At 35.3% G+C, this 14,667-nt stretch overlaps 1 protein-coding gene across 2 annotated transcripts in view; it reads left to right on the top strand.

Moving 5' to 3' along the window:
* LOC129275263 (sterol O-acyltransferase 1-like) overlaps window positions 1–11,870 on the top strand; it is a 32,495-nt gene extending 20,625 nt beyond the window's left edge. The window contains exons 9-14 of one of the 2 annotated variants that reach the window (XR_010295435.1): window positions 1–124; window positions 2,106–2,201; window positions 4,191–4,323; window positions 5,244–5,389; window positions 6,325–8,256; window positions 10,127–11,870. The exon at window positions 1–124 is cut by the window's left edge and continues 104 nt beyond it. Coding sequence is in view for 1 of the 2 variants with exons in the window: in XM_064108381.1 (XP_063964451.1) it covers window positions 1–124; window positions 2,106–2,201; window positions 4,191–4,323; window positions 5,244–5,389; window positions 6,325–6,378 (553 nt within the window). In the remaining variant the exon portion in view is untranslated. Of the gene's footprint in view, window positions 125–2,105; window positions 2,202–4,190; window positions 4,324–5,243; window positions 5,390–6,324; window positions 9,210–10,126 lie in introns of those variants that run through there. The other variant, XM_064108381.1, reaches the window with a different exon arrangement.
* Window positions 11,871–14,667: the final 2,797 nt, after the last annotated feature.

Here is a 14,667-nt window from a genome sequence, read left to right as displayed (position 1 = left end):
AGCAATCTTCACATGCATGCTCCCGGCTACACTCATGCTTTTACTTGCCTTCTTTGCAATACTCCATTCCTGGTTCAATGCCTTTGCCGAAATGCTACGATTTGCAGACAGGCAGTTTTACAAGGTAATTCCAAATTGCAACTAGTATATATGGGACATTGCTCTCTTCTTGAGCCTTAACATTGTTGTTCCTACAATTGACCACCTTCAACAGTGCTGGCTGATTTCTGCCAATTCTGGCCAGCCCATAGATTGAACGCAGTTAAAGGTCAAGTCCATCCCAGAAAAATGTTGATTTGAATAAATAGACCCAAAAAAATCAGCATAATGCTGAAAATTTCATCAAAGTCGGATGTAAAATAAGAAAATTTCGCTTATTTTCACAAAACAGTGATATGCACAACTCAGTGACATGCAAATGAGACAGTCGATGATGTCCCTCACTCACTATTTCTTTTGTTTTTGTTGTTTGAATTATACAATATTTCATTTTTACAGATTTGAATAAGGACAGACTTGACTGAACCATATAGTTTTAAACAATGCTAATTCCACATGTGCAGGGAGGAATTAGTTGTTGTTTCACTAACAAAGAGGAATAGTGAGTGGATGACGTCATCAGTCTCCTCATTTGCATACCGACCAGGATGTGCATATAACTGTTTTATGAAATTAAGCGAAACTTAAAAATGTCATAACTTTCTTATTTGACATCTGATTTTGACGAAATTTTTGTTAATGTGGACTTGTCCTTTGAATTATGATATTTTGGGTTGCTATACTTCAAAGACTAGTTTTAACTGTTTTTTTTCATTTGTCTAATACTAATTACAAAATGTCAGAGCTACATCAATGCGGCATGATCAGTTATTGAAGTACCGTTTTCTTTAAGAATCATGCCTCATTCAAACTCACAGGCCCTTGTATCACAAAGCATAATCATTGATTATTGGAATGATCTTAACAAGAAATTGCATTGATAATTATATGCAATCAATTATACAAATCATAATACAATCAATTACTTTGCTTTGTGCTAGGAGACCTTGAACTGCAGATCAACTCGGTACAAGCCTCTTGACTTTGCATCTGAACTTTGTATGTAGATCCAAGAGAATTACCTTTACACTTAAAATAGTATGTGATGTCGATACAAAGGTATCTGGATAGATAAATAACACTGTAATCTCATCTTGCTTCTAATTAATTAGATAATGATGTAGTGGTTCGATTTGCTTTTCAGTGTGTGTGTGACGCCATTCCTGATAGGGACTTTTGTTTGTTTTTCTATCATTTTGTGGGGACCATTTAATGATCTGCGACCCAATTAGATGAAAATTTTGTGGAAAATGAAAGAAACATCTCGATAAGAAATATCGTACTGGCCTAAAGGGTCATATGGAAACAGAAGTTGAAATTCACAGCAATTACAGGCCCTCATGTATGTCATGAAGGCATTATTTAAAGCCAATTTAATTCATGTCTTATGATCTACTGTATCTTTGCACAGATGTGGCTTTTAATCCAATCGAAAGATTTCAAACAAAAATTCATATTTCTATCTTTTTTGACAAAATTGTCAAAATTCCATACCAACCCCCCCCCCCCCCAAAGAAAGGAAAATAATGAACACATTAAAAAATTGACATGACAACAAAGTTTATGAAATTGCTTCAAGTGATGATGATGACGATGGGTTCTAGTAAAGCGCCGGTATCCACCTCAGCTAGGCGCTCATGGCGCTTGCTCAAAAATAGGAAATATCTCACAAATTTCAGTGTCTTCAAACAATTGAGTTATTCTTGCGATAATGTTGGAGTGGGGAACAGAAAGGTCTTCAGGTAAGACTCAAAAGTTGATTGGGTCTCTGCTCTCCTGATAAATTGGGGAAGGCTATTCCACAGCTTTGGTCCAGAGATGTACATTGTAGAAGGCTCTGTCACCCCAGGTTGTGTGGCTGAGAGATTCAGTCAAGTGATTTAAGTGATCTTGGTTTATGGCTTCATGCATTTTACATTCTCTCTTTCTTTCTTTTTATTTATCTATCTATTTATTTATTTTCCACTCGTGGGCTGGATGACATTGTTGGATATCTCTTGCTACAGGACTGGTGGACATGTAAGAATTACTCCACATACTACAGAACATGGAACATTGTCGTCCATGACTGGCTCTATACATATATTTACAGGGACTGCCAGGTAAGCATAACATTAATGTTGATAGGTTGGTTGATAATAGAATACATCACTTTAAAAAAGTGAAATTGGTGGCCCTACATGTATATTATCAAAATATATAATATTAATATACATGTAGTGTATAGAATGCGCCCTTAAAAATTGATATCAATAGCGTCATTGTTAAAGGGGAAGTTCACCCCGACGAAAACTTTGTTGTAAAAATAGCAGAAAAGATAATAAAAAAAACATTGGTGAAGGTTTGAGGAAAATCAATTAAAGATTAAGAAAGCTATTAGAATTTCAAGTTTTTGATATGTGACGTCTTAAATGAGCAACTGCCCCATATGTTATGTAATTTAAAATGCATAAATTTCGTTTGTTTTAATGGTTCATAACGAGAAGGTGCAATAAAAGTCATTTTCAATTTTCTGAGAAAATGACATTTCATTGATTTTTTACCATATAATATGTGGGAAAGCTGCTTACATATGATGTCACAAATCATATAATTAAATTCTTATAACTTTTTAATTGTTTGATTCGTTTACCTAAAACCTTCGCCAATATTTATTATTATTTTCTCTGCTATTTTTACAATAAAATGTTTGTCAGGGTGAACTTCCCCTTTAACCCTCAATCTCCTGGGGTATTTTGATTCTTGTCATTCCCGGGGGGGGGGGCCATTATGGCCCCCCCTTAAGATCTCGGCCGCTGATCGCTCGAGCGACGCAAAAATTTGCACGCTGGTTGTGTGCGATGTAATCTACAAGGCTGTATGGTAAAATTTTCCAAAATAATGAGATTTTATTTTATATGAATTAATTATGCTAATTTATGCATAAATCATACTTTTTGCTCTAATTCACTAAATAAAGCTCCTAGAATGCTAATTTTTGGTTAAAATATTTTTTGTAGCATTCTTAACAATCGCAATAAAAAAAAACTTCAGTTTGGAAATCAATTTCTTATGTATTTTATTGTTTTATGAATTTCTTATGTATTTCCTTGTTTTTTTTACTTTTTGTTTTTTTATTGTTTTTTCAATGGAAATCGTTCCAGACTTAATTCTGATCATAAGCAAGGCAAAATTAATTAAATTCAATCAGTAAAAGTAGAAATAATGATACATTTATGAATTTTGGCTAAATACACAATTTGCATTGGTTTTGTACATGAAATCACGTTTGTGAGCAATTTTGGGTCTGACATGCACTTACATAATGTTGCGTAATGTCGTAACCGCGTATCCGGTCGTCACAAATTTGGTCTCAAAATTTGCGCGAGACTTGAAAGTAAAAAGTCAGTGAGCGGCGAGGTAAAAAAATTTGCGCAGCGGATATATCGCGAAAACTGTCGAGGGGGGGGGCCATTATGGCCCCCCCCCCCCCCCCGGGAGAATTAGGGTTAAGTTGACAGAAAAAGTTTAGATGGAGTTTACAATAAATGCCAGATTATTGTATCAAGAGACAACAGTATTACATTGAAGCATATCAATTATGTCCTAGGGCTCACTGTATTTCACCACAATTTGGTGTGTGTCTACAGAAAGTGTCAGATTCATTTTTATTTTTATTCATTTGTTTTTTTGTGGAGTGATGCATGATGACTCAAGGTGTCGCAGAAGTCCTGTTTTATATACATTCACAGATCCGGTCACATCTACGCTGCTTTTACAAAGACATCAATTGAAATCAATTTAATTGATCAATTGAAAAAATACATGCACTCTCCCTCCCCCCCCAAAAAAAACAATCCTTCCGGTACATCCAGCATTCTGTTATCCAGTCTTATTGTACATAAAAGCTTTCTTATGACCCTCGCATTAACCATCTCATTATGTTTATGATGCATCATCCCTCATCTTTGTCTTTCTACTGAGAGGTGTTACCCCCTGATCACCTCAAATCATCCCACAATATCCCCACTTTTTTGAAGCTCAACTAGAAATATGCTTAATGTCTATAGTTTGGATAAAAATCTTTTATTTTCTCTTTTTGTCTTCTTTAGCTTGCAGGTTTCGGAAGACTAACAAGTAGCTTGATGGTGTTTGCAATATCAGCTGTATTCCATGAATATATCGTTGTCATGGCATTTCGATACTTCTATCCGGTCCTGTTAGTATTCTTTGTGGGTTTCGGAGGTTAGTAGTATATTTATATACACATATATATCTGGAACTTGGTTTTAACTGACTTAATAGCATGGGTTTGGGGCTTTGGGCTATGTGACATTTGACCTCTGAGCTGATGATCCAAATCTAATCTTATTATTGTCACTCCCATGATTATTCACTGCAAAGTTAAAGTTGAACCCTCAAACAGTTCTTCATTTATTGTGAGAATGAGATATTTAAATGTATGTAATGACCTCTGTGAACTTTGACCTTGAAACCCCCAAACACTAATCAGATCATTATCACTCCAATACCGGTACTTGGACCTTGTTTGAAGTTGATTCATCAAACAGCTCTTTAGTTATCGTGATCCCTAGAAAGAAATAAAAACGTGAAGGACGGAGCATAAGAATGCTTCTGGCAACCACCAATGGTGAATAATAGTGAAGATTTTTTTATGAAGAATATAGAATTATGATGTTGATGCTTTCCATAGTTGAATAAAGAATTATGATGTTGATGGCTTTCCATAGTTGAATAAAGAATTATGAAGTTGGTGGCTTTCCATAGTTGAATATTATGATGTTGATGGTTTTCAATAGTTGAATAAAGAATTATGATGTTGATGGCTTTCCATAGTTGAATAAAGAATTATGAAGTTGGTGGCTTTCCATAGTTGAATATTATGATGTTGATGGTTTTCAATAGTTGAATAAAGAATTATGATGCTGATGGCTTTCCATAGTTGAATGAAGAATTATGATGCTGATGGCTTTACATAGTTGAATAAAAGAATTATCATGCTGATAGCTTTCCATAGTTGAATAAAGAATTCTGATATTGATGGCTTTCAATAATTTAAGTTAATCAGATCAACCACGTCCCTTTGTAGAATGTAGCCTAGAATTCCTCTTTATCTTCAATATTTCTCTACATGCCATTCCCAGTGCCCATGTCCCTTCTCCTTACCGGCGAGTGGAAGTCAGCTGTCTGGAATATCTTCATGTGGATCACTCTGATCTCCGGAATGGGTATAATATTAGTTCTATACAGTCTAGAATGGTATGCAAGATTCTCCTGTGATTATGATAGGGTAAGTTTCCATTCCAAGATTTTTTTTTATAATAAATTTTTGTAATACTTATCAGCCCACCCCCAAAACAAAAATGATCTTTGATTTTGAGGAAAACAACAAACACCTAATGAATGTTAAACGATTGTCGGTAGGTAGATTCAAGGGAGAATATTAAGAATAATATTAATGATGATTTGATTTGATTTATTTATTTACCAACAATATTCACATGTGTACAGGTTATGAAACAAATTGCATAACATTTGCACATACATGTGTAAAAATAAATGATGATAATGATGATGATGATGATGATATTGATGATGATGTTGATGATGATGACAATGATTATGATATTGATGATGATGATGATGAAGAAGAAATTGAGGAAGAGGGAGATGAATTGAATTGAATTTATTAGAACGTCACTGGCATTCGCCAATATTTTGTTCAAAACAAGAAGTACAAGGAGATGAAGTCGATAAATTACAAGTGACACAACATTTGCTCCTGCAACACTTACTCTGGGCTTTATTTAATCTAAGATGTACATGTAGGGTTAGAGTTAGGATTGAAATAGGGTTTTATGCTAGGTTAAGGGTAAGGTTTAGTGTAGGGTATAGTGTAAAAGCCAGTGTTAAATTTTGTCATTTGACTAGTGTGTGGAATTTATAGCAGAGCAATTTTCTCTGGAGCAAATGTCATGGAACCAAAATAAGTATAGATGAAGAAACAGAAGGAGGAAGATAAAGGGGAGGAGGAGGAAAAGAATGAAAATGAACAAAGAAGAAGAATAAAGAAGAAAAGAGAAAGATAGAAAATGAGCAATACAAATATTTCATGGAAGTGTTGATAAATACATACAATGACTGAGTAGTTTTCAATTCAATTCAACTCAAAATGATTTAATTAAATTTCTTTAGTAATTATTCTTTTTGTTTTCCCCTGTGCAGGATACATGGACGCATTTGTTGGTACCTCAATCGTGGGGCTGCAAACTGTTATAGCAGGTCACATGATCACAAGCCCCTCCCAATTTGGTCGCTGGACGGATGTGATAACATTGGACAGACCTAAAGAACGCTTTTGAAACATTAAAGAAAATGAAATCGTTAATCGTATGCTATGAAATATTGACAGTGCATGGATAGCTCTGCAAAGTCTAACATCGATCAGGTCACATGATCGAATGCCTACCATTGTAATATCACCATGGAAACACAAGAGCAACATCCATGAAACTCATACCATTCAGCATAGATTCAGAAGAAAGGAAATTGCTCATATTTAACATTAGATGGACAAGGTCCATCATATTCACCTAGGGGACCTACAGCTTGCAGTCCAATTGGAGGAAATTGATCATTGAGGATGGATATCCGATCAGGCAAGAGCACTCGGATTTGATCGCCTACCAACCCTTGATTTATGTTATTTTTTTTATAAGTCAGATATTCTTATTTCACTTATCATTCATTGCTTTTATTTCTTGGAATCTGTTGTCTTTTCTGTGTTTGGTGTGATGGGAATGTGACACATTTGAAATTATTTATTTATCAGTTAATACAGTGAAACCTCACCCGTATATAAAGCCCAGTCAAGGGAGACAAGGTAAATGGGCACCATGTGCAGGTGGTCTTTATTCACTAGTTCCTTTTTATACGCCCGTCCTAGATGGGATGTATTATGGTATCAAGCCTGATGTCCGTCCGTCCATCTGTCCGTCCGTCTGTCTGATAACTTTTCCTTGTAAACACGATAACTTCAGTTTGACTTAACCTAGGCTCATATAATTTGGTGTGTATTATACTAGCATGGATCCCAGGAAGCCTATTGATTGTGGGGTCCAAAGGTCAAGATCACAGTGATATGTTTTCATCTTACCCCTCTGAAGTCCTTGTTAACACGATAACTTTAGTTGAACTTAACCTAGGCTCATATAATTTGGTGTGTATGATAATAGCATAAATCCCAGCAATTCTGTTGATTTTGAGGTCAGAAGGTCAGAGGTGAAGTCGCCACCTTCCACTTTGCTTGCTTGACCAATAACTCCATTTTTCATGTTACAGGTGGGCGTATTATGTGCTCGCCTTAGTGATACTCTTGTTACATGCATTTCATTGGGGGAAGTTATCAAAAATGTAATCCTTTTTTATACGTGTAGACAGGTGACCCTTCTATAAAGGTGGTAGCTATTTAATACAGGTTTGACTATTGTTGCTTTGGTGGCCTGCTACAAAAAGACCTTGCCTCAATCAGTAACATAAATGGGTTCCATGACATTTGCTCCGGTGATAATTGCTGCGATGAAAAATCTCCACATTAAAGCCACTCATAAATCCTAACCTCCAATACTAAATAAACCCTAATCCTAATCTTGACATAATTCTGAACCAAACACACTATTACAATCCTACCTCTAACCCTATGCCCTCTGAGATATTAAGACCAGAGCAAATGTCGCAGGAGCATATGTCATATCACCCATAATTGTACAATCAAAACACTAAGTTGTTTGCTATGGGGCTAGGGCCTGTATAGTCATTTAAAACTTGATCATACAAGTAATTATATTTGATGTGACTGAGGTAGTAGTTACAGTAGTAAAGGACGTGATTATTCTTCCATAACTTCTCTTTCATAGTAAGCTATAAAATGTGCTCTTGAAATTTGAAATACTTTTGTGATACTGCAGGATTTTGAATGAGTATGACTAAAAATTAATGTAAGTGAGGATATAATACAGAGAATCTTTCAGTGCCATTTCTTTGCCTTTAATTTATGTTGTAATTATTCCAATTGTTTTGTTGTTTGCAATCTACCAATGCGTGTAAAAAGCTAAATGAAATACTTCCATTTGTGAATTACTTTTAAATATTTTTTAAGCCTGAGTCATATCGATTATTTTGAAAACCGGTGTTCGACAGCTTTAATTCGATCGAACATCGATGCATCGAAATTTGAAGGCGGGGAAAATCGAGTCATTTTTTTTGCTCCGGCCGGCCGTCGATGCATGCGCTATGCATGCACTACATGCACTGACGGTCTGCGCTGGCCGCGCCGGGTGAGCGTTGCAAAAGCAGATGACAAAGCAGAGTTCGTTTGTATTTTCCATGATCACAAAACACAAAAAAGGCCGGGGGCAATGCAGAATTCTTCCCAAAATATCTTCAACAATGATATTTGCAGATGATAACATATAAGTTTAAAATGAAACAATATTAAAGACATGAATCACGCAGAGTCGATCCGAATGATTTTCGGTCAACTAGCATTCGCAGTCCAGCCTCGCACAGACCAGCCCCGTCCGCAGCCCCGTTCACTCACTCTCCCGAAACGACAGGCATGCTTGCCAGCGCCATCTAACAAGTGCAAACAGCGGGGAGAGCGCTGTAACTTGCCTGAGATTGTGTAGTTGGCGGGGTAGTTGGATCCAAAATTAGCTCCAAATAAATTGATGGAAATAAATACGTAATTTTCTCTGGATGGTCATTTGAATTGGTATTCAATGCTGATATATAACGATTGTGAGGAAAGATTGGAAAATATGAGTTCTGACGATGTTCGAGACTTAATCCTGATAATGATAATCCATTTATTTTAGACACAAGAGCTTGTGATCGAAATAAATACGAATGTCTCGGATCGAGCTCTAACTTCATATAAATTATTATTGGATGTAAAATAATTACGATTTAATAAGATTTTATGGCCATACTAAAAATATTGACGATGTCAGCAAAGTATGTTATGTTAATATGGAAGAATTAATAGTATTATACTGGCATTATTTTTATTTTTTATTCCATCTCTGGACGTCTCCGAGCTCCGAGAAAAGAAGCACAATGCGCATGCGCGTTCGATGACGTCTGACATATTTTCCATTCATGAAATCAGAGCCCAAAGTTGGGCACAAACAAGCTTCAAATTGATGGGAAAAAATATCAAATGTAATTTTTCTCTGTTGTGTCATGTAAAATATTATTATATGGTGATATTACGATCATCAAAAGAGTTTCTACATGTTGACAATGTTCGATAATCAATCCTGACGTGTAATTATTTTTTTAGACAAGTGCGATTCCACTCACTCAAGTCGATCGTCATGTGATGTCCGCCATTGAAAATTGAAACGAAATACAAACGTTTCACATCAAGCTCTAAATTCATATTAATGATTATCATATGCAAATTATTGTTAAATATTACGATTAAATCATGTTCTATGGTCATGATATTAATATTGTTCATGAAAGCAAGATTTACTTTTATACGTTGATCGCATCCATTTTCCGGCCATTTTCTGATTTGATTAAAGCACAGTACTGCACATGCACGATCAATGGCGACTTCCATTCATAAATTCATCGTGCATAAATTATCTCGGCACGAGCAGACGAGCCGTGCAGACGAGTAAGACTCGAACTATGATCGAAATAAACTTCAAATTAATGGTGAATAGGCATCATAATTACACAATCCGTTTCATTTTGGGGGCAATATAAATGAAGTAAGTAGTAGTCGAGACGGATATTACTGTTTATTTTGATGTTTGATTGTGTGAACCAAATGAATCGGCCGGCCGGCCAAGGTTTTTTTTTTTTTTTTCGATGCACCGATTTTGCAAAATCTGCATCGGCGTTCGATGACATCGATCGAACACCGATTTTAAAATCGATTCGACTCAGGCTTAATATTTTTGCTAATTGCGAAATGATTATTCTTTCTTTTATCAGAGAAAAGAATTGGACGGAGTTGTCTGGTTTTGTCAATATGTGAGAAAGAAAATTTTTAGAGAGGATTGATCTTGAATATTAGCCACTCAAGTCGTAATATTCATGTAATTATGAGAAAAGACTGAATTTCCTTATTTTAATATATTTTAATATATTAATATCTTGTATATTTTTTCCACAAGGTTCAAAAAGATGAAATAAATATGTATTTATTTAATTAAGTTATACATTTATGTGACTGTATAATATTTTATCACATTGATTTTGCCTTTTTGCTTGTATATTACAGAAATGAAATGAAAATATGAAAAATTTATATTTTTTGTGATTAATCAGGTGATGAATCAATGATTATATTATGAAGAGGACCGACAATGTAATCCATTATTCCTATTATGAAATCATACATGTGATTGAGTTAATGCTCATATACTATCATTATTCTATTTGGTCAACCGTCAATGAAAATATCATGACATCAAGGTTTTAAAAAATGGTCAACATTGGCTCCATGATAATCACCTCTCACATTGTTGTTAAAAAAATGTTATAATTTGTTCCTTAAAGCAGATAGGAACCAATAGCGCCATCTCAAGACCTCAACTACTCATACCTGGCCAGTTTCCTGACCCATAATGCTAGTGTAGTCTAGTAATATAGACTCACTTGAATGATAACATGCTAATTAGCTACTCAATACATTTATACCGCAATAATTATGTAACCAAGTAGCAAAACAATTACTTTTCCTCTCAAAACATTTTAGTTTCTCTATATAAATACAATTATAGGTCAATTTATTCTCTGTAGTATTAGGAGATATCTGAAAACGTACATTTTAAGACTATGTTTTTATAACACACAGTCAATGAGAGACTACACACAGTTCACTCCCCCTTTAAAGTTTAATAAAACTCAGATATCATCCCATTACTTCCAGGATTCAAGAGGAAGGGGGATGGAAATGTTCAACCTAACATCCCCCCCTCCCCACTTCTATGTGTTTGTCAATTTTACACGAGTATAGCACCAAACATAAAATGGAAATGGTCCTTAAAAGTCACTCTCTAGTTGTGTGAGCTGTCAACATTTAATTGTGTAAACTCAGAATAGGTTTTGGAGGTAGGAAATGCAATCTAAATTGTGCTTCCAACACCAGACTCTAGTATTGACACTGTTTACTTTTCATAGTTTTTGTTTCGTTTTATGTTGTACACGCCTTGAGTATCATGCAGAATAGATATGTGCACAATATAAATATAAATGTTAGTTTTATTGATGTTATTGTTTAAATTTTCCAACCATTCCAAAGTAACTATATGTAGATAAATCATTAGAATGTGCTCAGGAACATATTTGGTTATTCATAATTGAGTCTTTGAAAGCCAGATAGAAAGAATTTGTGCTACCGGTATATTTTATGTGGAAGCGCCGTGGTGTAGCGGTTCTGACTCTCGCCTTTTAATCAGAGGGTCGTGTGTTCGAATCCCACCATGGCCTAGCGCCCTTTGGCAAGGCGTCAATCCACACTTTGCCACTCTCACCCAGGTGCTAATTGGGTACCGGTAGGAAACAACCGTCATTGTGGTTGGTTTAGCAAGTGTGCGCCTAACAGGCTGCTTGAAATGCTATGAATCCAGTGAGCGGGTAATAATAATTGTAAAGCACTTTGAACAGTCGTAGATTGATAAAGTGCTATATAAATGCCAATTATTAATTATTATTATATGTTTATAATAAAACCTAATTGAAAAAAATGAAAATATTCGATTGGCCACAATATTTTTTTGATTGTCATCTAATCCCATATCCTGTCATGTGCAAGAGTCATCAAATTACCATTGACAATATTTTTTTTTTCTTCAATTTTATTTCATTTCAAGGAAAACACAATAGCAATGATTTTTACCATTACATTGATCAATAGAATTATAAAAAAAAGGTGTGGGGGATTTTGAGTGGCAGCTATAAGCAGGTGGCAGCTAAGGCAGGCTTGACTGTAATATCTGAGGGTTTCCATAAGAAATCATGTCTCTGTAAAGTGGCCCCCTTTATTAGCTCAGGAAAGAAAATAGATAACATATTAAGTGTTGCAAGCAAGGCATTTATTATTCAGATAACAGATTTGATGGATTCAGGGGCCCGTTAAAGAAAGAGTTGCAATCAATCGCAACTCTAAAAATTATGTGCAACTTGATTTTCAACCAATCAACAGCGCGCATTTGGGACTTGCGATTGATTTTTTGACTTGCATTCAAACGCAACTCATTCTGAAACGGACCCCAGATCTTGTTAAACCTTGTTAATTGGTGAATTGTGAATTCACCTTTTATGTGTATAGAGACTATTGATAATGTATTGTGTGTTTCTATATAAGAACTCATTCTTATTATTCTACTGCCATTTAGACAGTGCTATGACAGATGATAATCTGGGCCTCATTGCACAAAGCTAAGCGATTAATCATAGGACTTGATTACTATGATTGATTGCATTGATATATAGGATCAATGGTACAGGTCAATTGTGAGATTAATTGAGGGGGGGGCACTGTCATTACAATGTGGACACCTGGCTTGTACATGACATGGACCGTAAGATGGAGAGTAAACAAGGAATCATCTTTGAAAAGAATCATAAAATATATTGTCATGATCTCCCCACCCTGAATATTACATGAAGTATCTCATTTTCATGAGCTGGTGGAAAATATACTCTGTTTTCCTGAGCTTTACAATTTTTAGACCCTTTTCATTGTACACAGGTGCATCGCCCAGCTGTGTAGAACAACCCTTTCTAACATGGCCCACGATCGGGGGGGGGGGGGGTAATAGGAGGGGGGTCGTCTCATCACCCCCCTCCCCCAATAGTCTGAACATCTCACGAAATTGCAGCGCTTGCCTTTTACTTGTCTAGATTTTTACGTTAGTAGTTATTTGTTTGGAAAACCCTACACTCACTCATTGCATAAGGTATACACACCATATACTAGTCCTCTTTCACCGAACAAATAACTACTAACGTCCAGATCTAGACTTGCCTTTTACATTCTTATTTGTATGAGCATGGTGTCTAACTTGAAATGGTAGTGTGAGCCCTCCCCCCCCCCCCCCTTCCCCCCTGGGATCAATCACTAAAATCTGTGCTATTGGGGCCTTGGTTGTTCTCTCTACTTCCCCCAAATAACAATTATTTGATGCCTTTTTGCTGTTTGTGTTCGAACTTTACCAAAAATAAAGAATATTTTTAAGGTATACTGTTGCAATAATTAGAACGGCAATGTCTCCTAAGAGATGGATAATTATAGGCCCTTAGAATTATGTTATACAATTGAATAAATTCAGCATTAGCGAGATGTGTGCTTATTTAAGCGTGGTACTTATAGAAGTATTGATCATCATTCAAAATGATTAAAGAAATCATTGAAATTAGATTCAGTTTTTAATATTTTAAATGAGAGACATGTATAATATTTTTTCATATAATATTGGAGATGATAATGTATATATCTGAATATTGTGCATGAAATAGCATAATAAAGTTCATTCACAAATTCACCCCATGTCATAACTCTTTTTATTTTATAAAGCATTTGTTGTCTTTTCAAAATAAATTTGAAAATAAAGCACTTCAGTGTTTACCAACCATTTTCGTAACGGTAATCTATAGTGGGTGAATAAATATCACAAATAGTCATGAGAATGTGAAACGTGAATTATCATCATTATATAGGATATGATTTTGAATATTTCTACAGATACAGTTAAAATCACAAAAATACTAAATCTATAGATCTTCCAGTGATGTGAAAATCATTTTTTAAATGACTCTTTATTTAATGTTGATGAATATGATTTTATTTTCATGTATCCAATCCTTTAGCAAAGGTTCTGTCCTGAAATATTTTCAGACAGTAGATCTAAAGGACAAGTCCACCCCAACAAAAAGTTGATTTGAATAAAAAGAGAAAAATCCAACAAGCATAACTCTGAAAATTTCATATTTATCGGATGTAAAATCAAATAAGAAAGTTATATGACATTTTATTTTTATTTTCATTAATTTTGATGTGGCTAGTCACATATATGTTGTAAAAAAACTTATGGCCTTGTATAAATAAAGATGATTACACTCTTAAGGCAGAAAAAAGGACATGAAGGAAAATTGTGTTTTCTTGCATGGTGAGCCCCCTCCCCCCCCCCCCCCCTTCAAAATCCTTCCCCAGCCCCTGTGATAAATGGGAGATCTGATCTGGGAGATCGAGAGGGAGGGAAGAGGGGACATAAAGATGGTTTTTTATATACAGTTGGGTAATTGTGTCGGGTTGGGCAGTGATGTAATGAGCCCAAAATTTTTAGGGGGCTAGATATGGCATATCGTGTAATATTCATGAAAAGTTGCAAGAGAGCAAAATTTCAACACTTTTAATTCAAAAATCAAATTTTGTGATAGATTTAGACATTCATATTTCCCCCTTCTCTTTTTCATTTTCTTGGTCACGACATTTGTTTTGCCCCCCCCCCCCGTGGGGTCGGGCAATTGCGTTTACCCAACCATTCG

The sequence above is a fragment of the Lytechinus pictus genome, chromosome 13 (genome assembly GCF_037042905.1).
Source record: "Lytechinus pictus isolate F3 Inbred chromosome 13, Lp3.0, whole genome shotgun sequence".
Taxonomy (NCBI): domain Eukaryota; kingdom Metazoa; phylum Echinodermata; class Echinoidea; order Temnopleuroida; family Toxopneustidae; genus Lytechinus; species Lytechinus pictus.
This window is presented reverse-complemented; position numbering and strand designations above follow the sequence as displayed.